At 41.0% G+C, this 27,958-nt stretch overlaps 3 protein-coding genes across 8 annotated transcripts in view; 2 read left to right on the forward strand and 1 right to left on the reverse strand.

Annotated features, from left to right (window-relative positions):
• The first annotated feature begins 7,536 nt into the window (after positions 1 to 7,536).
• Positions 7,537 to 16,107, forward strand: LOC109416927 (SANT and BTB domain regulator of class switch recombination). 5 transcript variants are annotated; one of them, XM_062852863.1, is made up of 4 exons: positions 7,537 to 7,647; positions 7,705 to 8,331; positions 8,415 to 9,342; positions 14,653 to 16,107. In XM_062852863.1, the coding sequence occupies exons 1-4, from the start codon at positions 7,604 to 7,606 to the stop codon at positions 15,322 to 15,324; spliced, it is 2,271 nt and encodes a 756-aa protein (XP_062708847.1). In that variant the 5' UTR covers positions 7,537 to 7,603; the 3' UTR covers positions 15,325 to 16,107. The 5 variants fall into 5 exon arrangements, with proteins under 5 accessions (XP_062708847.1, XP_062708848.1, XP_062708849.1 ...); XM_062852864.1 differs by having other exon boundaries at positions 7,708 to 8,331; XM_062852865.1 differs by having other exon boundaries at positions 7,537 to 7,635.
• On the reverse strand, positions 16,089 to 26,422 carry LOC109403770 (ubiquitin-conjugating enzyme E2-22 kDa). Its single transcript, XM_019676641.3, has 3 exons — positions 25,840 to 26,422; positions 16,873 to 17,025; positions 16,089 to 16,801 (listed from the first exon to the last, which is right to left on the reverse strand). The coding sequence occupies exons 1-3, from the start codon at positions 25,900 to 25,902 to the stop codon at positions 16,418 to 16,420; spliced, it is 600 nt and encodes a 199-aa protein (XP_019532186.1). The 5' UTR covers positions 25,903 to 26,422; the 3' UTR covers positions 16,089 to 16,417.
• Positions 25,202 to 27,958, forward strand: part of LOC109403769 (ribose-phosphate pyrophosphokinase 1) — a 30,227-nt gene continuing 27,470 nt past the window's right edge. Inside the window, exon 1 of one of the 2 annotated variants that reach the window (XM_029866600.2) lies at positions 25,202 to 25,461. In XM_029866600.2, coding sequence (XP_029722460.1) covers positions 25,410 to 25,461 — 52 coding nt within the window. In that variant the 5' untranslated portion in view covers positions 25,202 to 25,409. The remainder of the gene's footprint in view (positions 25,462 to 27,958) is intronic. The other variant, XM_029866601.2, reaches the window with a different exon arrangement.

Consider the following 27,958-nt stretch of genomic DNA (forward strand, 5'->3'; position numbering starts at 1 on the left):
CGGGAAGAGGAGAAGGTAATCTTGCAAAAAATCTTAGCCGATGAGAAAACCCACCTGGAGGAGTTGAAGAAGATGCGTGACTCATTCGAGGTGAAAATGTGTAATATACAGAAAGAAGTGAAGAAGCTAAAAATGTACGGAAATCAAAGGAAGGATGATCTGAAAGCGTTTTACAAAAATCCAACGGTAGCCGTAGCAAAAGGGTTAAAGAAGAAGAAAGAAAGTAAAAAGGAGATGCCTCGACGACTGGAAGAGCCGAGAAGCAGTGAAGAAGATTCAGATGAAGAAGAAGAAGAAAGCAAGGACGGCGACTCGGATGCAGAAAGTGAAGAAGAATTCGAAGACGACATTGATGAAGAAACGGAAGAAGAAGTAGAAGAACAAGTGAAAAAGAAGATTCCGAAATCAAACGTGAAGAAAGTGGTCGCAAACGGGCTGGGGCAGCGGCGTATCGTGCCGACGAAGGCACAGATGGCAGCAAGGAATGGAGTGACGCAGAAATTACCAATGTTCACCGGCAGTCCAGAGGAATGGCCGCTGTTTATAGGCGTGTACGAAGCATCCAATGAAGCGTGTGGATTTACTGACGTCGAGAATCTGGTGCGTCTTCAGGGATGTTTGAAAGGGTCAGCGTTAGAAAGTGTTCGTGGGCAGCTCCTGTTCCCGAAATCTGTGTCGAGGGTGATTAGCAAATTGAGGCAACTGTATGGTCGACCCGAACAACTGCTGCAGTGTCATCTCGAGAAGGTGAACAAGCTAGAACCACCGATGGCTGATAGGTTGGCGACGTTCATTCCTTTCGGAACAGCAGTGGAACAACTATGCGAACATTTGGAAGTTGCTGGGTTAGAGCAACATCTAATGAATCCGTTGCTAGTGCAGACTCTAGTAGATAAACTTCCCACTAGCAACAAACGAGAATGGGTTCGGTACAAAAGGAGGAGAAAGACGGTGACGCTCCGCACCTTCACTAATTTTCTGTCACGGATTGTCACTGAAGCTTGTGAAGCTAACGTGTCTGTCGACTTCGTGCATGAAATGAAATTGGGACGCTCTGGTTTCGATAACGAGGAAAATGGTGGGGTCTTCCACAGCGCTGCTATCGCAAATGAAGTAGAAGTATCGGTACCCGTACAAAAAGCTTGTAGAGTATGTGAAAGAACGGACCATCAATTAAGATTCTGTCAGGATTTTCGAAGTATGACACCCGAGGAGCGTGTGAAGTTTGTGCGGGAGTGGAAGCTCTGCAATGTCTGCTTGAAGAGCCATGGAAATGTAGAGTGCACATTTAGGAGGCGGTGTACCGTGACAGGCTGTATGCAGAGGCATAATCCATTGCTGCATCTGGGACCCAAACGTGTTCCGATGGACGACTACACTCGGATGCACAGCAACATCCTGTTTCGCGTGCTGCCTGTGACGTTGACTTTCCGTGATCAGTCTTTAACTACGTTGGCGCTTCTGGATGAAGGGTCATCTATCACGATGATGGAAAAGGATTTAGCAGACCAGTTGGGTGCAGAGGGCGTCCAGCAAAAGCTCGAAATCAGTTGGACAGGAGATGTTGCCCGCGTCGAGGAGGACTCGAGACGAATTAGTCTGAAGATTTCTGCCATTGGTGGAGCGCAGCAGCTACTTATGAATGAAGTATGCACCGTAGGAGAGTTAGCACTACCTGAGCAGTCGCTAGATGCTCGGGAGATGGCACAGCGGTACGAACATCTTCGGGACATACCCGTTGAATCGTACAGGAAAGGTAGACCGAGGATACTGATTGGTTTAAGCAATTTGCACGTGATTGCGCCGATCAATGCGAAACTAGGTAGCTCAGGAGAACCAATAGCGGTAGAATCACAACTGGGTTGGACAATATACGGCCCAAGTCGCAGTGCAAAATCGTCCGATGCACATGTTGTTGGCCACCATGTTGAAGTTACGTTGGGTCAGTCGAGAACTCACAAGAGAATGGAGTCCGTAGAACACGGACAGACGCGTCAACTAAAATACGAAAACTGTGGAGAACACATTTCTGGACGGCGTGGTAATACCGTAAAATGGCAGAAGATTGATACCAAATTTGAATCTACCGAAGAGGCCGAAGAGATGATGGACCAATTGCAATGGGGAAGAAATTGGAAACGACCATTGGGACTCGTGGTGAATGGTGGTAAATCCGGGGTATCCGAAGAACGGCTACCGGAGTTACGGGCTGGGGATTGTTGCGGAGTCAAGCGACATTATACCCACCCGGCCGTGCGTAACAAAATCCAAATATTTCCCAGCTGGAGTTAAACATGCGCGACCGGTCAACTGCGGTAAGAAGTCGTTGACGGTCGTCGATTCATGAAAAAGGGGGCTATAATCAAAACAAAAACCGAGCAAAGTTAAAACAGACAGTTGAACTTGGGGTTGAACATATGTGAATTGTGTTATTAAAGTTAGTACTTGAGTTTCTACGAGATATAGAAGAAATGTGTGAATCGCGAGTAGTAAGTAGTGCAACAATTATAAAAGTCTATCGTAGAATTAATATGTATATTGTGATCTAGCCAGGAGTCGGTCAAAGTGTAAACAATTCGACGTTACTGTACCAGGATTGAGGAGGAAACTATTTCTTGTGAGTTCTAATTGATTACACATATCAGTTTATACTAAAATTTGAACTTAATTACAGTTTGAGTTGCGTCAATTATGGCCTACTACAAAAATTAGTTTATTCACTCGACCGAATCCGAACATTTTCACAGAACTAAATTTACCACAACAGCTTGTATTGCGCATCATTAAGCTAATCAAGAGCTACAATATACATACACTAATTCGAATCGAGTTGCGACATATAATAGTAGGTAAAAGCTCAATTTTTGCATCCCAGATCACTTTGGATTTTAACAAGAAGCAAAATACATGTTGCTAAATCTTTATACATTGTTTTTCAATCAGTACTATTAAATCTTCGGGACATTTTACTAAAAATCTAGGTACTTGCTGTGCCATACTTTGTAGAAACATATTTCGTCAGAGCGGCCGAAAATTATCCAAACAGCACATGCTTTTCTTCATCTATTGTATAGAGAATGCAAAACTTCGGAATAAATGAAGGTATTTCCGGATGTTACGCGGAAAATGCAGAATATAAACAAACATCAACTGCCATTTCAAATTAATAGTGAACTGTCGGATGAATTTTGACAGGTAAATGAACCAAAACAACTTATATTTTCATGGTCACTAATATTACAAGTGCTAATAATATTAGTGGAAAAATGAGCCTTTATGCAACATAAATTATTAGCACTTGTAATATTAGTACTTGTAACTTGTAACTTGTAGCTAATATTATTAGCCCGATTATGCTACAGGGCCCTGGTGGTATTCGTACCATGGTACAATTATCTTGAAATAAGTTTCATACTGATAATTGTCTTCATTCAAGATAGCCTTGAAATAATTTTCTTGACAACTTGTACCATGGTACGAACACCACCAGTGTGTCCCAGGCCTTATATCTCACATCTGGCCTCACGTGTTTGAAGTAAGGTACACCGGGGCAAGTTGAAACGGGTGGGACAAGATGGAACGCGAAGTTTGAAATAGGTTTCGATACATTTTGGATTTTTTTCTTCGTTAAAAGATTGTTTGAATCAAAAAGTATCAGTGGGTGGCACCAGGGGGGTAGACACTCTTAATCTTTTGATATCAATCATTCTTAATCTTTGCTAATATCTGCTAATCTTGCCTAATCCCGCTTAATCTCGCTTTGCCCCACTAAGAAGATTGAAATCGTTTTTTACTTCAGTGTTTGACTCAGGTCTGCTGTCAAACGGCCCATACCTCGTCCGCGCGCGCGCTGTGTTAAAAAAACATAAAAAACACTAACAGATTTTTAATAAAATGTAAGTAAGGTATTTTCATTAAAGATATGGAAAATTTTGCGGCTGATTGTATTCTATTAATTTCAGAGTACTCACTCAAATTAATCGACTGATGAATTCTATGTGCGTTAACCACATAGATTGCTGGCGAGAGAGAGAATCACCCATTTATGTGCAAGTAATGAAATCTATAATTAAGATATATACTTTATATTATTACTAGAATACATCCCAAGTGAAACAGCAAAATAAGTAACCTTCCATACATAAAACAACAAACCACAATGGCGCGCACAGGTGACGAATGTTTTTGACGAAAGCGTGCTGCTGAAATCAATCGACCAGATGGAAAAACGTATATTTTCAAAGGTAAGCTCAATTCTTTCTTTATAACATGTTTAGTGTAAACATTCAGTCAAGTTTTATTGCAGCATCGGAACAAGATCGGAATCGATCGCTTTTCTAGCGACAAAAGTGATGAACTTCCACAGCCGAAACAGTGGTCGTGCCAACACCAGCATACGGTGGTTCTTCCAAGTGCTGAAGGAACGGTGGAATCCACGACGGGATCACTTCAGTTATTTCGTTTATAATAGCTCTACTGTTTAGTATTTGGTACTTTTTTCACGAAATACAATAAGCTTCATTGACATTTTTTTTTCAAATTTTGCAGTTATTTACATTTTTAAGCCAATCCTACGTGGAAATGCGTTTATTATTCGAACCATTGTACACTCAGAAATAAAAGTATACACGAAATTACTATTATTTATGCATTTTGTATCCGCATCTCTCTCACTCTCTTTCTGTTTTCATGTTATCTGCCGTTTAGCCTGGGTTGAAGAGAAGTGCCGCCGATCGGCAATGATTTTGAAAAAGCGTTCCGGTGGGGATCATCCGAGAGGTAAGTGTTTCTCACCTCAGAATCTTACCGTGATCGTGAGGTATTCTCAATTTAGTTGAAAATCGGAGTTTTCGACTAGCGAAGTTGGATTTTTCTCCAAATCCATGCGTCGGACCTAACTTCGGAAGTAGTGCGCTGTATAGTAAACCTGGTCCGCTATACAGCGCACCACTTCCGAAGTAGGTCCGACGCACAGATTTGGAGAAAAATCCAACTTCGCTAGTCGAAAATTTCGGGATTCAACTGCACGGACAATAAATTTACTGGACTTAACCACCGATGTTTTTTTTTCAGATAAAGTTATCATTTACGAAACGGGCATCGATCAGAACCAGGAAGTGGACATCCGTCGTCAGGACGCCTGAAGCCTCGCCTGAAGCGAACGGTACGCAATGAGATGTTTTCCGCGAGGTTTTCCGTTCCCAGTACGATGCCACCGTTGTCAACGTTCAGCCGGAATCTAGGCCCGAATATTCTGATCTCCGATGCTGTCCTGCTCATGAAACAACGATCGCATCGAATGCTACGAAGTGCATGCACACCAGACGGTCTGTCGTGCCCAAGGCATCTCCCCCGTTGGCTCCGATTCCACGGTACGATGGCATTCCGCTGCAGTGTGGTATATCGTGGGATCTCCGCCACCACCACCCCGAGACTACCTCATCCGATGTACGAGGAGGATTGATGACCCGATTGACCACAGCTGTCGTAGAAGATGCGAGCAATTTAATCGAATCATTTTTTTTCAATAACTATTGCTGTATTAAAATGTACTATAGTGCATTGAAGATTAGAATAAAGCTTCTAGTTTCTTTTTTATTTAATTTCTCTGTGCATTCTTTAAGTTTATTGGAATAAATGAATATTATTAAATATAAAATAAATATAAATTTTAGAGAGAAAATATTTACTCAAATATGCGTAAAATGTATCCAAAATCAAATATTTATACATGGGTAAATATTACCTATATTTTTCATAAATCCCCATTACCCAAATATGGGTAATGGGGCCTTACCCCCCGAATAAAACGGTATCGTAAAGTTGTGATAAAGCGTATCGTTTTTTGATTATTCGTGGTAACATTAAATGGATGATACAATTTTATAAACGTGAATCATATCGATGATTAGAGTTATCATATTCAGAATTTGAATGATAGACCGAATGGGTTGTTAAGTATAGTTAAATACCATTCAAAAATGGCTTTTTGCACGAACAAAAATTTTGCTAAATTATTCATGTTATGATCAGTTTATCATTTATTTAACGATTTACCGAATAATAAAAACAAATATGAAATATTTCAACACTCTACTTAATCGACTTGAAAAAAATACACCCCTGCAGTTTTCACTGCTGTCAAAGCGAGGTCGAGGTTCGGACGTCAAGTTGTGTTTTTGTGCTGAAGGTTTTTTTTTTAATTCTGAGGGCCGCTACTCGGATCGCGATTCGAACTGGTGACGGTGCTGATTTCCATTTTCCTTCGCGCGTTGCATGTGGGCTATATCTGCACGGTGCTCGCGGGTCAATTAGTGCCAATGATGTGAAAGCAGCTGGAACAGCCGGAACAGGGTAAGTTAGTTCAATTATTAGCCGACCGCGAACTAGAAAATTGCAGACCACCTATCATGCCGCCGATGTGCAGTGCCCTAGAAAAATAAGATTCCTTCCACGGCACGGTACATGGAGTTCCTTCCTGATGAAGTTTCCTGTTCTGCCCAAATCGGAGGAGAGGATAAAACGTGACTTCCCATCCCGTCCTGCGTCTCGTATAAAGTTGGAAACAAATGTTGGTGCCAAATAGAATGTTTCCAAATTTTAAAAGTGACCTCTAAAAGTGATTATATTGAGCTTTTTCATATGTAGGAGTCTGAAGCAATTGCTTCCCAACTCTCGCTAAGTGCAGTCTTGAGGAGTTTTCTTTCTATTGGTGTAAAAAAGTGCTGCATTTTCTCGTTTATGAAGAAAAAATATTATAAACAACCATATAATGATCATTAGACGTATCATAATCATTTGTGCTATGATACCGGAATAGTATTGAATAGTTCCAATTTTACAACCAGCATTATTCAATCATAAAGCTATGATTATCCATATCATTATCATTCACTGAATTGAACGCGTATGATATGTACGATAACATGAATTGTAAAAATCTATGCGGGCCATAAAATGAGGTTGTGCACTTTTCGGCGATTATGAGTAAACTTTACTCATATTTGGGTAAACTGACCTAAGTGTAAAAAAGTTCGATTGAATTTGCATCTTGTCACTTTAATATGCAGAAGAGAGAGAGTCGATGAAGAGAACTCGCCCATATTACTTTCGCCCTTATTAAAACTCAATCTAGATGTTAAGACCGTTCGCAATGCTGTTTTATTTTGTATGGCGAGTTTTAAAATTTTTAAAACTCGACATACAAAATAAAACAGCATTGCGAACGGCCTAATACTTTCGTCCTAATTTAAACTCAATCTAGATTTTTTTCCGCTTGTTTTTCCGGGCTGTTCCAACTAACGGAACATGGGACATTTTGAAAAGCTACTCGCAATCACACTGTGAGGAAGTGTTTCCGTGACTGAACATTCAAACTCACTGGGGCCATTTGTTTACATTTTTGAATCGCGTTTGGGCGCCAGTCTCCGAACCGGAAACAGATACCGTTGTTGCTACGGACAACCATGAACCCTTGTTTAATCTGATGACCTAGTTAAAAGGATCATAATTTTCTGCAACTTTTTCGGTGATAACACTATCGATTGTTATAAATTTTTCGTTTTAATCTTATTTGCGGCCTTTACAAAGTGTACAGTGGACTATGACGGACAATGTGGAACCGGAACGCGGCGAGTCGATATCCATGCATGATTTCCTTGAGTTTCTTAAAATTACGTGTCAAGTTAATGATTCCTTCAACAGCAGCAAGAAGAATCCTCCCCCGTTCGATTACAACCAGCTGGCGAGAAATGAGCTGGTCAACAGTGTCCACATGCGGCCCAGGGTGGCTGCTGAGGGCGGTGTTCCCACCATGGGAACTTCTCCGGCACGGCAGACTACCACCGGGAAACGAGAGGATGGCACCGTGCAAAGAAAGGTCTACAAGAAGAAGTCCGTCGCGCATACCAAGTCTCAAAAGAGTAAACCGGAAGCTGCTTTGGATGCGGCACCGAAGAAGGGATTGGACGATTTGTTGAACGAGAAGCTAGATGAAGTGCTGAACGAAGGCATATTGGACTCGGTGCTTCCGTTCATCTGTCCGAACAATGTTGCCACTTCGACATCCGGGCCATCGTACAGTAAAGGTGGCACCAATCCGAAGCCATCGACAAACCATCCGGTGGTGCAGATTACGCCCAATATGAACGGTCGGGCAGTTGGCACTCATGACGTCGCTTCGGCGGATGCTCATGGCAGTGGCAAAAAAGGTGGAATTTCCGCGGTGGGCGATGTTTCGCAGAACTTCCTTATCGCTAGTAGTGCGAGTAAAGTCAATGCAAGACGAAAATCGTCCATATCGCAGATTACTATTCCGGATAGTCGTTCCGAGTAAGTGATGGTTTCGAGAAAACCCCGAGCAACACAATGTTACGGTGGTTCACACATCATTCCATTTCTTTTTAAATTTTCAGACCGGAAGTTATTATCCATGTGTGCGATGAAGTAAAGGGAACATCCAGAGATTTCTCCTGCCCTCAGAAGTTGCTGATTACAAAAATGGGATACTTTGCCGATGTAACGGCTGGTCAACGACTGGAAGACATGGACATATCGGTCCATTGCGACCTGCAGATATTCGAATGGCTCATGAAGTGGGTCAAAAAGGACTCCATGTCACAGGACGACTGGCCTGCACTGGATCCATCCAATGTGGTCCCCATTCTGGTTTCTGCCAGTTTCCTTCAGATGGAACCACTGCTGTTGGATTGTCTTTCCTTCTGCCACGCGAGACTGAACGAGGTGGTTAAAGCTTCGGCAAACTTGGCCTGTTTGAACGATAGCATCATCACGCGGCTAGCGGCCATGTTCACCAATCTGGAACTGGAAATGGTCAAAGACAAGAAGGATCGCATCGCTCCCCGACTGTGGACAAAACTTATCCAGAGCCTCTGCGAGATTGAACCGCAAGCTCTGCGCGGTCACTATGCAACCCTCGTTGGAATGTTCCGTTGTTTGAGATGCGGCAAATTCCTAACGCAAACGGTCAGCACATTCATCCACTGTGTTCCGCAAAACATACGCCTCAACCGATGGGGTCAACTGATTAGTTCGCACATGAAAGATCCGTCCTGGAACATAACGAGCTACGTGGCCAGCTTACACAAGGAACTGCGATCGTGGCGAAAGGTTTACTGGCGTCTATGGGGCCACTGCCACTTCCTGTATTGTGCCATTTGCGATACGCATTTTGCGGTGTACCAAATGCTGTGGTGCCAGTACCATCCGGAGCAGCCGCAATTCTTGGGACCGGCCGCCGAGGGGAGAGTAGCCGGACCAGCTGGACGGTATCCTTGCTGTGGCAAGCAAGCCTACCGGTACGAAACACTGCCCAGTCCAACGGTGAGTATATTTTTTTTTTATTATTGCTCTATCTTAACACAACATGTGTGTACATGGTCTTTGTGTTGTTAATTGTAAGTCCAATCCTTGCAGTCTCGCTATCAAAAGCCGCAGGGTTAACATATGATACATCGTTGAACGGTCCTCACGAAAACCCGCCTGATATTCTCCCATGAAGGCTCCCCAATCGGGCTGAGCTTGTTAAGAAGAATCCCTGGCAAAATTTGATATGTTGTATTCAGAAGTGTTATTCCTCCGGAATTTGTGCACTCAAATCAATAGCCTTTCTTATATATAATTGGCGAATGAGACCATCCAATTAAAACCAACTAGGTACCTACAAATCAACTAGCAATATAAACATGGTGTATGATTTGATACAGCTGCTCACCATCGTGCATGATAACCTTGGGCGACCATCCCAGCAGTAGTGTTCTTCAACCCTGCTCTCTTCATCTGGAAGCTACCATTGGTTTATCCGTCAGCATCACGGTCGCTGCACATAACGGGTGAAGGCGCCATTGACAGTTTTGCAAAACCTCCGCATATCATTCTGTTCCATGTTAAGGCATTCATCAAACGCATCCTTCACGTCATCGGTTTTGTAGTGTGGCGGTGCATACACATTGATCAGGCGCACACACCAACTTACTGCAACTCACGAATCAAAAGGCTCACTCGGCCAGGTTCATTTTGACGGACGTCCACTAGCAGAGTATAGAGGGATAACTCGGATTAATCGAAGGAAAAAGGGTAATAAACGTGATTAAACTACGAACGAACATTTATTAACGTGTTATTCGTACAAAGGAAAAAAACGGAATGAGTAAAAGTTTTGTGTTTGCTTTGTTGGTAGAAACGAGGGACTGCACGGTGGTTATTCTCCTCCAACACTCCTCCTGAATTACCACCGAAAGTCCTTATTTCGATAGTCCAATTTGATCCACAAATCTTGTCAGCATTGTAGGTCCTAACGGTTTTGTGAGGGCATCTGCGATCATTTCATCTGACGGGCAATACTGTAGAGTCACGATCTTCCTTTCACACAGCTCACGGATGTATTGCTGTGTGCGTTCAAGATGCAAACGGTGCCCAAATGCGCTCCAAACGCGGTAACACGGGTAACACAGTGTTACCAAAGGCAACTTAGCAACCATTGTCAAAACCACCGCCAACCTAGGATTTAAAAGCTCCCGCTGACAGCGGGTTACTAAGTAGGGTCTGGAACCATTTGGGCAGGGGGATCTATTTTGGGCACTTGCTGCTATAACTCAGTCAATTTTGAACCGATTGACTTGATTTTTGGAACACGATCAGATAGATACCTACATTATCAATCCATGTTCAAAAATTCAAGTCAATCAGTTTGAAATTGAGTGAATTATCGCAGCAAGTGCCCGAAATAGGTCCCCCTACCCAAATGGTCCCAGACCCTAACTAAGTTACTAAGTAACTTGTTAGAAAATCTTACCGCATTTGGTGCTCCCGCATTTGATATTTGCATTTCCAATGCACACAGCAATAATGACTCTTCGTATCAATGTGCTTGACTTGTACGCTGCTGCGTGCTGCCTTGACGAAGCTGAGACAACATTGGGGTGGTATCACATTTCCCGGAATGCCAACTCCCGGAATGCCATTTCCCGGAATGACACATTTCCCGGAATGCCATTTTCCGGAGTGACATTTCCCGAAATGACACATTTCCCGGAATGCCATTTCCCGGAGTGACATTTCCCGGAATGATGCTCGATCATTAGAGCTGAAGTAGGTCAAGCCAAGGTACATCAGAACGCAAGTGTCAATAGGCCGAATAGGTCATTATAGGTCTTATGACTTTTGTGGTGAGTTGCGTGTTATCTTCTTGGCAGTTGAACTGGTAATGAATTCAATCATAATTCTCAGCCAACTTGATTAGCACAAAAATACCACATACCTATCCTTTTCTTTATAATTGAAAGAGCTTTTTATCAAACTTTTAATATATAAAATGGTGGATTTTAATTCTATCGTGCCGTCATGGTTGTTCGTGAGGGAATTTGATTGGCATGTCCTCATTGGACCAACCATCCGGTTGTCCGTGAAGGACTTCGTTTGTCGTGCTCTCATCGGACCAACCAGCCGGTTGTCCGTGATAAATCGAAGATGTTTTAGTCGAAAGCATGAAAGGATGATTATACTTCCTCATCTACCATGGCAAAGTAAATACAAAAAAAAAACAACAAATGCAACTAACCCATCATCATGTACTTCATTTTGAAGCAAACTATCACAGCTTTACAAGAACGGCCACTGGGCAGCCTAATGGAATGGTATTATGAAACTGTATGTATACACCTCGAAAGAAGAGCCTATTTTTTAAAAGAAGGAAAAATCTCTGATGGGAGAGTTAGTAGAGTGGCCGCCAATAGTACAGTAAGCCGCCGAGTTGAATTGTTGATTATCATAAATGCATATACATACTACTAACTCTCTCATCAGAATTTTTTCATTCTTTTAAAAATAGGCTGTTCTTTCGAGGTATATGTATACAACATTAGCAATTCATTTAGTTAGGATGCTATGATGCTGTAATATTGACCACATCACAAACTCTCCCATCAGAGATTTTGCCTTCTTTTGAAAATAGGCTGTTCTTTCAAGGTACACATACCTCGAGCACATATCGAAATCAAACTATTCGACTAGGCTGCCCAATGTCCGTCCTTAGAATTTAAGTCATTCAATTAAATGACCTAGCACCTTAGCTACCTAATGACTTAAAACCCAATTTCGCAAAAATAATGATTCCGGGAAAATGATCATTCCGGGAAGTGGCATTCCGGAAAAAATGATCATTCCGGGAAATGTGAAATTCCGGTAAATGTCATTCCGGGAAGTGTCACTCCGGGAAATGGCATTCCGGGAAGTGGCATTCCGGGAAATGTGATACCACCAACATTAGTTGTCTTCAAAAATGGTGGTAGTCTCCAGTTGAGGTTCATCGAGGTCTTTCAGCAATCGTCTAAGCCAGACTGTTTCTTGACACGCTAGGGACAAGGCATTGTATTCTGCTTCTAAAGTAGAGAGGGCTACGCTGTCTTACCTTTTGCTGACCAAACATATCGGTCCCCCAGCGTAGAAAAATACGTATCCGGTTATTGACCGCCTTGAATGCTTGTCTCCGGCCCAATCAGAGTCGACACAACCCCTGAGAACCCATCCATTACCAGGGCCAAACCTCAGCTTGAAGTCTTTCGTCGTCTTCAGGTATTGCACAACTCTTCTAGCTGCCGTTCAGTCCATTTTATTTGGCTCGCTAACCTTTCTGCCTAGACGGCCAACACTTACCACAATATCTATAGGGTGGTTGGGTATTTGTTTCGAAGCCAGTCGAGTATAGATGTCCGCAGTATGATTGAACTATCACCGGCTAAAAACCGGTTCTTAATCGTGCTATTAAATCCTGGAATTCTTGAGCGTTAACTTTTTTCTCCGTGCCAGTGGATCTTGGCCACGGGGAGACATACTTTGGCTACCGTGTGGAGGATTCTGCGCCCCTCTGCTTGCCCCTCTGAGAAGAGGAAGATCCTTCTACCTATCCCGAAATAGAGATGGATTTGTGAAAAAGGAGTATGTACACTGAAGTTTATTTACACGTTTTTTTTACGCGGTCCGTCCTAAAAAACCACGTTATTTCAAAAATCGTCGTAAAAAACCGCGTTATTTCAAAAACCTTCGTAAAAAAAATCCACGTTTTTTTTTTCAAAAACGCGTAAAATTGTCAGGTCCACATCTAACGTGATTTGACTTTTTTACGACGTTTTTTTGAAATAACGCGGTTTTTTTACGACGGTTGTTGAAATAATGTGTCTTAAAAAAAACTTTAGTGTATTCATGATATGGCTTCGGAATCAGTTTGGCTTCTATTCCGCAGAATCGTTACTTTTTCTGTGTCTTAGTTGGTTAAAGCGCCGGTCTTAGAGGCTACACGTTCACTTCATAAGTGGATGGTCATGGCTTCGAACCCAGCCCCGGCACTTGCAATTTTCCGTCAGTTGCTTTTCTTTCCCCCCTAGAGCGGCTGACACCTGACCTTCTTCTGAGCATATGCTCAAACGAACCCGGATATGTACATGGATAACACTAGTTTACAGCATTTTTGAACTCGGTAAGCTGATGATCATTTATGGTGTAGAATCATGCCCTGAGTTCGAAAACGCGAAAGAAAAAAATTACAGTAGAGCAGACATTTTTTCGACTTTCCATACAAGGTTGATGATTTGAAATCGATTTTTGTTCTATTTTTAAGCAAAGTCGCTCATTTCAAACATATCATTCTCCGTAATGAATGTTCCGATTGAGCTGAAATTTTTACTGTAACTCGCCTACATATGATAAGTCAAATTAACGTCGAGAACGAATTTTTAAGTTGTTTTTTTCTTATTGAAAAAAAATACATTTCTTCAAAAAATGTTGGGAATTTTGCTAAAATTTAAAAAGATCGTCCCTAAAACTCGCCAATATCTTGAATTTCATCAATCTGACGCAAAACCTGTATTCAGATGATCGAATGGTATTGTATTCAGCTTTTAATTTATGGAAAAAAAAATTAAAATTGGTTGAACAAAACGCAAAATATTTGAATTTTAGTAAATTACATATTTTGAAAAGTTGCAAAACTCGATATTGAGCTAAAACTCAAAAACTGTTCTTAAAATTTTTTGAAGGTCGGTTTCGAAAACAGCACTAAATTGTGCTTCAAAAATATTGGTCGTTGACAGAAGTTCATGACTTTCGTTTTATTTTGTAAACTTGTGTAATCGGCGAACGGCAACTCATAATGGACCTCCTATCGGACTGAAATAGAAACAAGAGCCACCCATGAACATCCTCGTGCTCATCATTCTACCATGGACAAGGTAGAAAACTGACAGCAGCGCAAAGGCAACCAGTTCGATATAGTAGAATTAGAATAGAATACATTTAGGCGCTGTACAAAGTGTAAGTGCATATGCAGCTTCCAATTGGAATCGCTCACGCAGTGCCCTAGTGGACAAAAGAGTTGTAAATTACGTTAAGTGGTTGAAAAAAGAGCGCCGATCTTGCTAATACGGAGTCGTGGGTTCAAATCCCACGAGAACACAAATTTCGCCTCTCAATTTGTCAATTGGCAACATGTGCCTTCTAATTATGAGATTTTCCAGTTTCCACCTGGTCATTCTACAAATAAACTGTTTGCAACCTCTATAAACACTAAACAGATTTAATTCTATAAACTGAATGATCTCTTTTTTTAATTTTCTAACTGGCGATATTCATAATAACCAGGGCTGCCAGTTTCGTGAGCATACGGTTCAAGCAGATACGGATCGCGATCGAGCGATACTGCAACTGGCCATGCAAGCCTCCGAAGGCGGATGCCTATACGAAACTGCGCCTTTCAAGCCACCCAACTCGATGAACGACCCGTGGTGGAGTGGAATCGGAATACTGCCGCATCGCTCCCGTCAAGGTTTGCTTCCTACGTTCAATGTGGACAGCGATGCTCCCAGTCGCGGCAATAGAAAGTTCATAACTCGCCAACTGTCGCAATCGGTTGCTGAATCGGACACCGAAACCGATTCCGAAGACGCGGATAAATCTGGCACCATTCTAAGTCACAGCTCTAGCAGCAGTAGCGACGGCGGAGAATCCGAATATAGCAGTCCGCGCTCGTTCCGCCCGAAGAATGGTAAGCAAAAGCCGAAGATATCGTACGGTCGGCATTGGGCTGGGGACATGTCGGCCCGCAGCAACCAGGACAACCAACGTGAGTTTGAGGAACGAGCCATGAAGCAGATTATAGCAATGGTTGGCAAGAAGACCGGTGGCGAACAGAACCAGCAGTTTGTAACGTACCAGCAGGGCGGAGCTTACATCAAACTGGAAGCCGACTGGCGGGAGTCTATGAAGCAGAAGAATTTAGCCAGCATTAAATCTAAACCGGGTGGCATGAAATGATGACTGTTCATTGATTTACGAGAGCGATCGCAAGAAAAAACTTTCTAGAAATTTAGGGTGCGTATTATTTATTCGTTAATTTGCATTTAGTTACGTAGGGGCGTAACTGTTATGAGTGATTATTTTTTTTTCAACTTCATTCGCAATCCAAGACTAAGGATTGAAAAGGCTGCATCAACATTTTGTAAACTAGCACGTTTCTGTTGAGTTTGGGTCAACTCGTATCCAGCCACGCATCTCAGTACCGTTAACTTAAAGCGCAGTTTACAAAGTCTGTTAATGGCGTTAAGATGTATAACTGGATGTCCTTAAATCCATAAACACCTGTTTGTTGACAAATTGTTGATGTGTTCTTCTCAATTGTTGGTCTTGACTTCTGTCTATTCTTAAAAATGCTGAGCAAAAATCCCTTTCAAATGATCATTTATAGTATTTATCAGTAGTAAAACAGCTTAGCCACACAATAGACGCCAATTAATTTGTGATGTTTACCAAACAGTAGTCAACCAGATTGGAACGGTATCAAAAAGAAAAGTGTCATAAAACGATGAGTCACTTGTTAATTACAAGTTGTAAATTTTGCATGAAGATCTGTGGGACCATAATTAAAGTTTTGAATGGAAATGCCTTTAGTTTCTGCTGATTCTATGAACTAAAAGTGTTTATAGAATAATATTATTAAATCTTGCATGATCACCCTCCTGATTTGTGAACAGTCAATTTTAGATTGGGCTTCTGAAGAATATTAATAATAATGTTTAAAATAGGTAGCGTAATCATTAATGGTTTTCTATTTATTTAAAAGATATCACCTTCCTCCCTCTGCAGCAGCAAGCTCCTTAGTGTATTAATGTTACGTGCTTGTCTTTTATGTTCTTCGTGAAATTATTAGTATATCAAATATCTTTCTTATATTTTACGCATTTCGAAACAGGTGACAATAGTACAACATTTGACTGCCTTGCTTTGCAATGTAAGCAGAATATCTCAATAATTTCACAAGAATTTTACACAGAAAACCGAAAAACAATCCAATGATAGAACCGACGACAGGAATAAGAATTAGAGCATTCCAAAGAATTTTTTGATAAAACTAACTAAACAACTGCTCGGATGCACGTTCCAGGTGCCAATTGTGCCGCGACAGGGCGGCCCGAGCTTCGTAATCGGCCACTCCCATGTCGCGCAATCGTTGCACCTTCTGGTCGAAGTCCGGATTGCGGCAAGGTCCCCCGGCGTACACGTTGGTCCAGTGCTTGGCCGTCAGGATGAACATCTCATGGTTGTCTTTGTACTGGGTGGCCACTATGGCGTCCTGGGGATCGTCCGGCTCGGCCGCTGCCAGCAGCGCTTGCAGAGACAGTAGAACCGTTCGCAGTGTCATAGCAGCGGCCCAGTTGTCTTTCAGAATGTCTAGACAGATGGCTCCAGTCACGGAGGAAATGTTTGGATGCCATATTTTTGTGATGAATTTAACCTGTTGTAAGAGATGAGTATATGTTGATAATGAGGAATAAGAAAAGTAGCATTGAGCATTAAATTGCTTACCTTCGGTGGATTGAAAGGGTACGTTTCGGGCACCTTGATTTCAAGCAGGAACTTGCCTCCCTCGTAAGGAGTGTCCGGAGGTCCGGCGATTTCGCCGCGTAATTCTGTAAAGTTGTCGTTGACTATGTCTAGCTTGATCGAACATTGGACAATCTGGAAAGCGAAAAGGAAAAATTATAGGAAAGATGACTTCTTTGGGTATTCCGTTAAACCTGGCTAATAAAATCAGCCCTGTTATGCTTATCCTTTGACAGATACGCGTATTTTGACTACCACTTGTAGTCTTCTTCAGGGTCAGCTACCCATAAATGGATACATAGTATTGCGCATTTAGTTCACCACTGAACTGCGCACTTAGTATTCATATCACTGAGGATACTGTTCGTATGCTTTTCATAGTTTGCATCTTATGAATCAGTAATTTTTATTTTTTTCATCATTTCATAGTTCTCGTATGCTTTTCATACAAAAGCGAAATCCATAAGACTTGTCGTATGAAACATCTCATAAGAAGCATCGTATGAAAATCATAAGATGTGTTATGAAACACCATTGCTAAAAAAACAACAAAATCTTTTATTGGCTTCTAACCACTTCAACTTCCGAAGCGTCGATGGGTGTATGAGTAAAGCACGCACTCGCCAACCTTGGCGTTCCTGGTTCGATTGCAGGTTGCGATTTTTTTAAATTTTCTGCAAAATATTTCATAAAATAGTATGTATGATAGTCATACGACATACTTTCAGATTTTATACGTTATCGGCATGGTTTTCATACGTAAGTGTTATGAAATTTATACAGTAACATTATGACAATAATAGTTGGCGCTTTGAATCCAAAATCATAGTTCGTAACTATGATTTTCGCAAGAAATTCTTGTGGCAAAAAATCATAGTTGATTTGCATGATTTTCGGAGTTGCAGTATCCTCAGTGTAAGTGCGTAAAGCTTAATAAAAGCGATTGCATCAAACCCAGTTGCTTTCTTCGGCGCACTATTTCTTTGATTTATGCTGATCAGTTTTGTAATATTTTTGTTATGATCGAAAAGTTATTACAATTTTGTTCTTTCCAGTGGGCATTTTGATAGATTTTTTGTTATTTTAACTACTAACGGTACATGTTTTATAACAACCTTGATTACAAAAAATAACACAGCTTGTTATAATTTTGTAACGTCCATCTAGTCGGGGAATAAGTGCTCTGAACACACCGAGTGTATTTGTTGCATTCGCGCACTTTAATTTACGTTTTCGCACTCGTGAAAATTCGTCCAATAGTCCAGTGATGAACTTAATGCGCAATAGATACCTGACACTGAGGAAGATTACACTACTCGAAATATGCGTATCTGTCAAAGGATAAGCATAACAGGGCGGAATTAAATGATACTAACTGACTACACTCATTCAAAAAGGGTATTCTGCTTGAAGCGTTAGAAAAATCGGTGGGTATGTACTTCATAATTAAATCAGTAGTGTAGGCTAAATCAATCAGTTTTGTAGTTTCTACCATTGGAACTTCCAATTTGGAATGACTGTGTAGTAGCGTTTTTAGCTACTTGTCTAAATACCTAACGTCAGCTTAATAGACCATCGCTGCTATAGATATCGATGGCACGTTGCATAAGCCTTGGACTTGTTACAATTTCATTGCTAACACAGTGTAACAAAAAATAACTTTTGGTCTGTCTCAAGAGCAAAATTATGTCTCTCTGCCAGATTTTGAGCCGCTGAATCCGAATCCGGGCTCAGATTTGCTCCACCACGTCACAATTTTGAGCTATACCTCAATCAAGGGGCTAGACACGTATTAGCATAATGAGTGTATTAGAAGTATATTAGTGTATTTGCAGTATATTAATATATTACAGTATATTATTGTATATTAATGTATTACCATCAAAGTAATCGTACTGGCTGAAGTCAAGGCTGTGACAGATGAATCAGAAAACAAATATTGTTTATCGAAAAAATCGGCCGCAGAGTTTGCTACGATGCACTAATCTATTGCAGTATACTATAATATACTAAGCCAAGAATTGTACGTGTCTGGCCCCTTGACCTCAATTTATAGGGCAAAATATGCGATTTGACTGCAAGCCATAAGGCATGGAGATATTTTTTTAAGCAATCAAAAGGTAAATGGTCAATTAACATCTGCCGGGGCTTGTGGCGTAGTTGGTCACACGTTTGCTTCATATGCGGATGGTCATGGGTTTGATTCCCAGCCCCGGCACTTGCAATTTTTCGTCAGCTGTTTTTCCCCCGAGAGCAGCTGACACTGACCCTCTTCTGAGCCCCACGGCTCAAACGGACCCGGATACCTGGACATCGGTTGCTACTCATAATAGACCCCCAATCAGACTGGAAAGGAACAGCGGCCATCCATCATCATCCTTGTGCTCATCATTCTACTAGGTATAAAGTAGAAAAAGTGAAAGCAGCAGAAAGGCAACCAGTTCGATAAAAGTAGAATAGAATCTAGGCGCTGTACAAAATGTAAGTGCAGCTCTCAATTGAAATTGCTCACGTAGTGCCCCAGTGGACAATAGAGCTGTAAATTAGGTTAAGTGATTAAGAAGATTAAGACTCATGCAAAATATTTCGTTTTACTAAATCGAATTTGATAGATTTAAGCGATTTATGTTAGGTACGATATTTCCAATATAAGTTACCCTCCAAAAGTTCCCTGGGCAAAGGCACAACCTTGTGATCAGCTTGATTGCTGTCAGGTCTCGGGGCTTAAATGTATCTTTACTCTACAGAGAAAGATGCACACTCGTGATGCCAACAAGAACCGATACTTTCCGTGATCAAACGAAGAAGCGTCACGGTCCTTTTTTGTTGGTTTTGATATATTTGATTTCTATTTGCAGGAAGGAAGTTGATTCACAATTTGTCCTTCTATTTTTTAAATATTATTATCAGCCAAGCTTCAAAACAAGCTTCCAATATTGAAGACACAAGAACAAGAATCACAAGAAGAACTAGCATAAATGGTCCTCTAAAAATCAAGCACCATATCGTCAAACTTGTTTATTTTGTGTGAAGGCAAAAGTACATAACGTTGACCATTTAATTAACAACAGATTCTTTCACAGCTCAATACGCAAAATCAATCTCCCACCTTTCCTCATCCTTAAGGCCACACAAAACATAAAAGCCGCATGGCTAAAGAGGTTGCAATACCTACTCCGAAATTCCACGGTGTATTATACCCCGGACAGACATGTGATACGAGTGTGATTCCTGTACAACGGTACGCAGTGTCAAGAAAATTCTAACAAGACTGACTTGAACTGAGAGAATTTTCAGTATGGCACTCATTTCAAGCGCAATTGTACAGTGATTCTTGTATCACATGTGTGTCATAAGTATTATGTACGATGTGAGTTCTTGAACTTGCATTGGAGACTTGGCCCCATGACCCCCTTGTGCATCAATAGGTAAAATAAAATAAAATAAGTTACCCTCCAAAAGTTGCATGCAAGTTTACATACTAACATAAAATGCTTAACCCTTTATAAGGCCGAAAAAATTAGAAGAGTTGTTAACGCATACTAGGGTAATTCATGTATTTTGGACAGGCTGAGGACAACGTTCAAAAAATCATCCCCTAGCTTCTTTAGAAAGCAATTGATTATGTTGCAAAGTTACCAATACGCCTATAATATGATTGTACTTTCCGTTCCTGATGACAAAAACCTTAACGAAAGCATTTTTAGCTGAGAAAATCACAATATCCGATCGCCTGTAAGAATTGCATTTTGGACACCGAATATATGTTTTGGACACCCTCAGGTATATATAATTTGGACAGGGCAATTATCTCAATGTTTAGCCATGAATACTGCTAAATCATGGAAGTAGCATAAATTAACAAATATTTTCTTACAAATAATCAAATTTCTTCGCTTAACAGGCATCTATTTTGATAACTATTACAGTTTTTGTTAAAATCGAGGAAATATCGCCAGACCCACAGAATACGCCTCCAAGTATGCAATCACACAGCATCCCCATGTAGTTCGTCAGATGACCAAAATATATTTACTGTAGAAACCATGCAATGTATTTTGGACACCTCCTATTTAAGTCGTTCTAGATGAATGTTAAGAGATTGGCTGCCTAATGCTTCGTTATTGAACATTTTTTATTGCAAAAAGGCTTTTAAATTTCTTACAATTATTAATTCAACCATTGTGAGTTGAATATTGTATGTGGCTATGAAGTGTATGTCGTCTTGCATACCTGTGCATTTGAGGGGTTTTAGTGGAATAATTTACATTTTCGTTAATTTTGAAGTAAATTCTTAATTGTTAAGCGTATTTTCAACCTAAGTCATCAGAATAGGGTCTATTTGATCCAATAATCGATATTGAAAAGTATCTACTTTTATTAGCTCTCCGGAACAAGGCATACATCGCCGTGCATGTCCAAATTATATACATGTCCAAATTATATTTTTTACCCTATTATGGAAATGACTACATGTACAAAACAATTTTTGTGTGAAAGAAGCTCTCAAAAATCTAGGTGGCAATATAGTTGCCACTGCCCGTTTAGGGTACTTTTCTTCTTTTGACTTCGACAATAATCCGGCAAAGAGATTTTAGAGTGGATTTGGGGCTTAACCCATAATATAAACTGTGTAGTTCAGCTCATGTCAACCCAGAATTTCATTATTTCTTAAAATATTTATCAAATCTAAAATTTTTCAATAAGTTTGAGCTTATTTTCTTCACGCGGTATAAAGGGTTAAGCCCTCCACTCGCGGGACGATCTAATATCCAGGGGGAGGAATGGGTAGTGTGTTTTGCCTTTCTCGTACACTATGTTCACTCCAAAAACGACTTTTTGATAGAAGGCTCGGAGGGTCAAGTCACATATACCAATCAACTCAGCTCGACGAATTGAGGTGATGTCTGTGTGTGTGTGTATGTGTGTGTGTGTACAAATAAACTCACATCACTTTTTGGCAGTAAACCTCAACCGATTTCAATGACCGACGGTTCATTCGACGCGGAATCTGGTCCCATTGTTTCCTATTGAAAATGGTTCGGATCGGTCCAGCCGTTCCGGAGTTATGGCCATTTAGGTGTTCCGGACCAGTACCCTTGGAAGGGGTCATACATAAAAATGTAACAAACACATACATGCGACACATCAAACTGCGGCATTTTGGATAACCTGATTAACAGTTAGCAAGAAAACAGTCTCAGACCATATCTGAACCGGTAGTGTTCCGGAACCGGTTCCGGGAGTCCCACCGGAAGTGGCCAAATATGAAAGTGAACCAAATCCATGCATGCGACACATCAAATTGCGGCATTTTGGATAACCTGATAAACAATCAGCAAGAAAACAGTCTCAGACCATATCTGAACCGTTAGTGTTCCGGAACCGGTTCCGGGAGTCCCACCGGAAGTGGCCAAATACGAAAGTGAACCAAATCCATGCATGCGACACATCAAATTGCGGCATTTTGGATAACCTGATGAACAGTCAGCAAGAAAACAGTCTCGGACCATATCTGAACCGATAGTATTCCGGAACCGGTTCCGGGAGTCCCGCCGGAAGTGGTCAAATATAGAAGTGAATCAAATCCATGCATACGACACATCAAATTGCGGCATTTTGGATAACCTGATGAACAATCAGCAAGAAAACAGTCTCAGATCATATCTGAACCGGCAGTGTATCGGAACCGGTTCCGGATGTCCCGCTGGAAGTTCATATATAAAAGTGATCCAAACCCATGCATGCGGCACATCAAACTACGGCATTTTCGATAAGCTGATGAGCAGTTAGCAAGAAAACAGTCACAGACCTTATATGAACCGGTAGTGTTTCAGAACCGGTTCCGGGTGTTCCGCCGGAAGTGGCCGTATATAAAAGTTGACAAAACTCTTGCATGCGGCACATCAAATCACGGCTTTTTCGACAACTTGATGACCGGTTATTGAGGAAGTAGGCTAAGACCACATTATGGTGATTGATTGATTTGTCTTTATTAGAGAGACTTTCAGCCCTTGGCTGGTTCGTCTCTACCACATTATGGACTGTCACCTAATAAACTTTAGCAAGCAAATAGGCTCAGACTATTTTAGAGACAGTGTTTCGCAACCGGTTCCGGGCCGAAAGTGACACCAAACCCATGCATGCGATATCTCAAATCACGGCTTTTTGGGTAACATGATGAACAGTTGCAAGAAAATAGACGCAAGCCCTATCAGTGTGTTACGGAACTGATTACGGGTGTCCCGCCAGAAATGATCAAATGTAAAAGAGAACCAATACATGCGACATATCGATGACTTATTCAGTAACAAGATAAACGGTTAACCAACAAATAATCTCAGACCCTATTTGGGAGAACCGGTAGTGTTCCAGAACTGGTGACAAGACGAGTAACGCGTCGGAAGTGGTAAAATATAGAAAGGAACTAAACCATAGCGGCGTTTTTGATAATCTGGTGAACAGTCAACAAGAAAATAGTCTCAGGCCACAGTAGTTCGGAATCGGTTGCGGGTGTGATTTGATAGAAGTGAACCAAAACCATCCATGCGATACATAAAATCGCGGCATTTTCAAAAATTTGCCGAACGGTTAGCAAGAAAATAGCCTCAAATCACATCAATTTCCGGCTTTTCAGGTCACGTGATGAACAGTTGACAAAACAGAGTCTAAGACCATATTTGAAACATCCAGGTGTCCCGCCGGAAGTAGTCAAACGTAAAATTTAACCAAACCCATGCAAGCTGCACATCAAACAGCGGAATTATAAAGGTTAACAAAATAAATGACAAAGCGATAAATCAAATTGTGGCTTTTTTGATAGCATGTAAACGTTGGGTAAGATCACAGAACAGATGTGTATCTTCGAACAAATGTGAAGTTTCGAGGTGGAAGTTTGTGAAATTGTCACTTGGAAAACTAGATTGGAATGAAATTTCCATGGGAAAATAAAAAATCATCAAAGCGTGCTACGCCGCCTCCCTATGCTCGCTGCAGGCTAAAGCTTGACTTCCACCACCAGGTTCGCTAGTGTTGAGCTATCAAACGGGCAGTGCTTTTCGTGACGAAGATTCACCCCCGTGGTAAGATTATAAATGAAGAAATGATCAAAGTCCAAAGCGATCTCTTCAAATCAGATTCCTGCGGTGTAAATGTATAGTAGGATGGATCAACGTTTTATATAAAAATATAATTTAATCGCGTCAACCTTATACAGTTTTTCAATCTCCAATCTCCTTATGCTTCTAAAATTACTGCTCACAATTTGGGTGCGGCTGGTTGAGCCCTCACTCTTCTCATTGCGATTGAAATTTGAATGGAAAATTTACATTTTCTGCATTTTCCTCGTAGGAAGGTCAAATTTTACATGAATCGTGTTACCAATGATAATAAAATATAGCCTAAAGTGTGCTCAAATAAACATTGGCGAAGATCACAAAGTGATCTGTGATTGTGAATAAAGTTAACCTTCTTCAAGCATTAGCTGACGCTCACCCCGCTGCCGTAGTGGATGGAATGGGGTCACAATGACCTCAATACACGACTAGGGTTAAGGTGGTCAAGCAGTCAACTGAGAGGTCTGATCTTTTTCTGCTCTGTTTTGTTGTTGAACATTACATCGGAATATGTATCATCAATAAGTTTCGAAAATCGATGATGGCTTTGTTAAAATTGTTGCTAGTGTAAAGTGTTTTCAGGATTCACGAACATTATGGCTAACGTCGAAGAAAAGTTTATGAGTACATATTCGACGAGAAAGGCACTATCACCACTAGGTGGATTAATCTGGGTTTTTTTATGATTGATGCCAAAATTTCAAATAGTCAAAAACTAAATAACATGTGACTATATAAATACTAAGCGTGGTGCGGCAGCGCAAAACACATCAGATTTATCAAAAGAAACGAATTGCAGCTAATCAAACATGAAGTTAATATCTATATGGTGTGGCAAGAAGACAGGGAAACGTCCAATACGATGAACCGAACCTTCAACGTGGTTTGGCTGGCTGAATATCAGCGAGTTCACCAGTTGAGCTAAATAAGCGTGTTGTATCATATCAATCGAAATTACGATGCATTCGATTAATAGTTCTTTCCAGTATGCTTGGATTGGCTCAAAACACATATTTTAAGTCGTATATTATATTTACTTGACCTAAGAACCTCTAAAATAAACAGAGCAGCCAACAAATTAAGCACAACAAGTAGTTGTTCGCTAGTTAGGAAGCTGTTAGTGCCCTTAGTTCTGAACAACAAAATTGATTCGATGCATGACGAAAGTCCTCGTAATCTCGCGTTCATATGGCAACCGCAAAGAGCAATCCATTATCAACGAACGACAACGATTGGTTTTTCAAAATATTGATCGCCATTCCTCGCCTGCAACATAATACAGTTCGCAGGCGGGAGAAGCTGGATGTGTTTGACGTACCTAATTTGTGTATGGATTGTTGTGTCAAATATTCTCGTGTGAATAAATTGTTGGAACAGAGTTAGGTCGAGTGCTAAGTGTCAAAGATGAGTGGCGTGGAAAATGCATCCAGCAATTCCGAAACGGAATTCGAACAAGGTCAGTAAATACCGGATTGTTTATGATAAGGCCGAAAGCCATCACCCTCTACCAAAACATTGAAACGGAAGGCTTTCTGCTGAAAGAGACATTCACAACGCCGGATATTATCGTCTGTCCGTCTATAAAAAGTGATTAGTAGAAATGGTCTAAAAATATGGCCTGGTCCGAAAATAGTGACCATATCACTAAAAAGTGACTCGCTACCATATCATCGCCTTACTAGGTTGAAATCAGCTATACCTAATTGTTCCTCCCTACCGCCCTCGAACAGAAAAGCAAAATTTTGACATCTTACTTTCTAGCCTCCTTTCTTCAAGCAACAAAGAAGCCTCGCTTCAAAGTTATGCAATTTAAACGAAAGTCAATGTCACTTACTTCTTCGCTTTTCAGAACCTCCTTGAACTCCCGTTTAATACGGGATACTGCCATATTCGCCATTTTGCCTCCGCTTCCTTTCGCCTGTCACCGTCCAAACAACAAACTGCTGCTACCAAGTGCCCCGGCTTTACGGAGACGTTCCTTCGAGATTTTCCTTTTCTTCTGTTATGGATGACGGGGGCAGATCCTTACCACCAGCGGAATGAAATCGCACAAACAGAAGCTTGGGGGCTTTGTTTTTCTCTGCTGCGGGAACTGCTTCTTCTACTCGCGACACACTCTTTACAACGATTCACCTCCTGCAAGCGATTTCGATCGAATCACTCGGTCGTTTTCTGTACTTTATCCCGCAAACAAAAAACGCAGTGTTTTTGATTTTTTGCACCACCGAAACCGAACAAAACGTCTTTGCGAAAGGTCTTGAAATTTTGACTTTTTCCTTTTTGGCGAGCGTTGTTCTTATTTTTTGTTGCTAATTTTCATGCACGCACACATGTATGCAATCTGTGTGCACACGATTTAAAGTTGCAAAGCAAAGCACGTCGTCTGGGCGAGATGGACCGTTATCGGTCTTAGCCGTGTCTGACAACAGACCCCACAAAGAAAAAATAAAGCACGACGTGCGCACACAATCACGAGTTTTGTATGTGTACATTCACGGTAGTACAAAAGCCGCAAAATTGTTTATTTTCTAGAACTGAATAGCTAATTTTTTTGTTAAAATAATATAAGCTTTTTTTTAAATAATAGTAAATTTAATGTGAGAACCGTGAGAACAGCATCGCTACGAGACATGTGAACAACACAGACACAAAACTGAAAAACGTTGTACCTGCGGTAGAAAACTTTGGTCTGACACGTCGGTGTTTTCACTGAAACGGTGTGAGTGATGGTGTGCAGCTTTTAGGGCCGAATTTAGTTTACACCGTTAAATCAAGATATTGACCTCGCAGCACCAAATCGGAGTTCGCCAGTTTGACTAGCGAAGCGAAGTTTTCAGCGAACTTTCTGTCATTTCTCATCCGACCCGACATGCATCCCTGATGTTTTCGTTTTCAGTCCGACGCGGTGTCGACAGTGACGACTTTATCCTACTTGGGGGTCTGTCAGTGCGAGCGCGCCAAATTTTGCGTGAGTGAGCATGTGGTGTTGGTGGTTAAGGTGAAACCGTACGCTAGCCGCTGTTAATAGGACAAATTATTTCGGTATTTTTTTTTTGCTTTTTTTTGCGAAAACTCAAACTGGAAAGTGTTTGTTTACTGAAAACAGTAAGCGCATGGGTACAATAAGTTAGCAAGTCCGGAATTTTATGTGAAATTGATTTTTGTATTCACAACGGAAACATATTTCTGAGTACCATGGTGAGTCCGTCTCATCTCACCTTAAGTTCGCTAGTAATGCAGTGAAGTTTGAGCGATGCACATTTTTCGATTTTCTTCCAAATCCACAATATAAGGCGTTGAGTTGAGACTTCGCGCTTTAATTTACAAAACGATATTGCTTATCCAGAGAAATCTTCCAACCTGGCGGAGTGAAGAAGACAAAGAAGACCTGTTCCGCAAACGTCAAACTGCTGCACACTTCAAAAAGTATGCACACAACCTTGAAACAAAAATAAATAGTTGAGAATCTAAATTATGTTTAATGGCGTACAGCTGCATACTTAAGTGCTAAAACTACACCTAATATAGTTTAGAAATAAGTTACATGTTGTGGCAGCAATTGCGATTACATAAACCATAAAAGACACAATTTTCATAATTTTTGAATTTTATGGCAACCAAGTGAGTGAGAGGTTTTTAGCGTGAACCGAGCACTTTTGACATTTGCAGAACGACTGCGGCGGTCGAAACCACCGCAACCCCGTTGGATTTTTTCTATTTTACCGCAGTATCTACACGCAGAAAAATATTTTGTAAACACAATTAAATTCTAGTTCAAATCAACCGATTTTTCAGTTTGTTATAGCGACAAACTGATTTCTAGTTTAAACTGAACTGTTCCATTGTTTGATAATACAAATATTTTCATTTGCCGAAATTTTTGACAGTTTGTTAGAACAAACAGAGATTTGGTAGTTTCAACATAAAATAACAGTGTGATAACAGATTGTTTT

Source organism: Aedes albopictus, chromosome 2 (genome assembly GCF_035046485.1).
Source record: "Aedes albopictus strain Foshan chromosome 2, AalbF5, whole genome shotgun sequence".
Classification (NCBI taxonomy): Eukaryota; Metazoa; Arthropoda; class Insecta; order Diptera; family Culicidae; genus Aedes; species Aedes albopictus.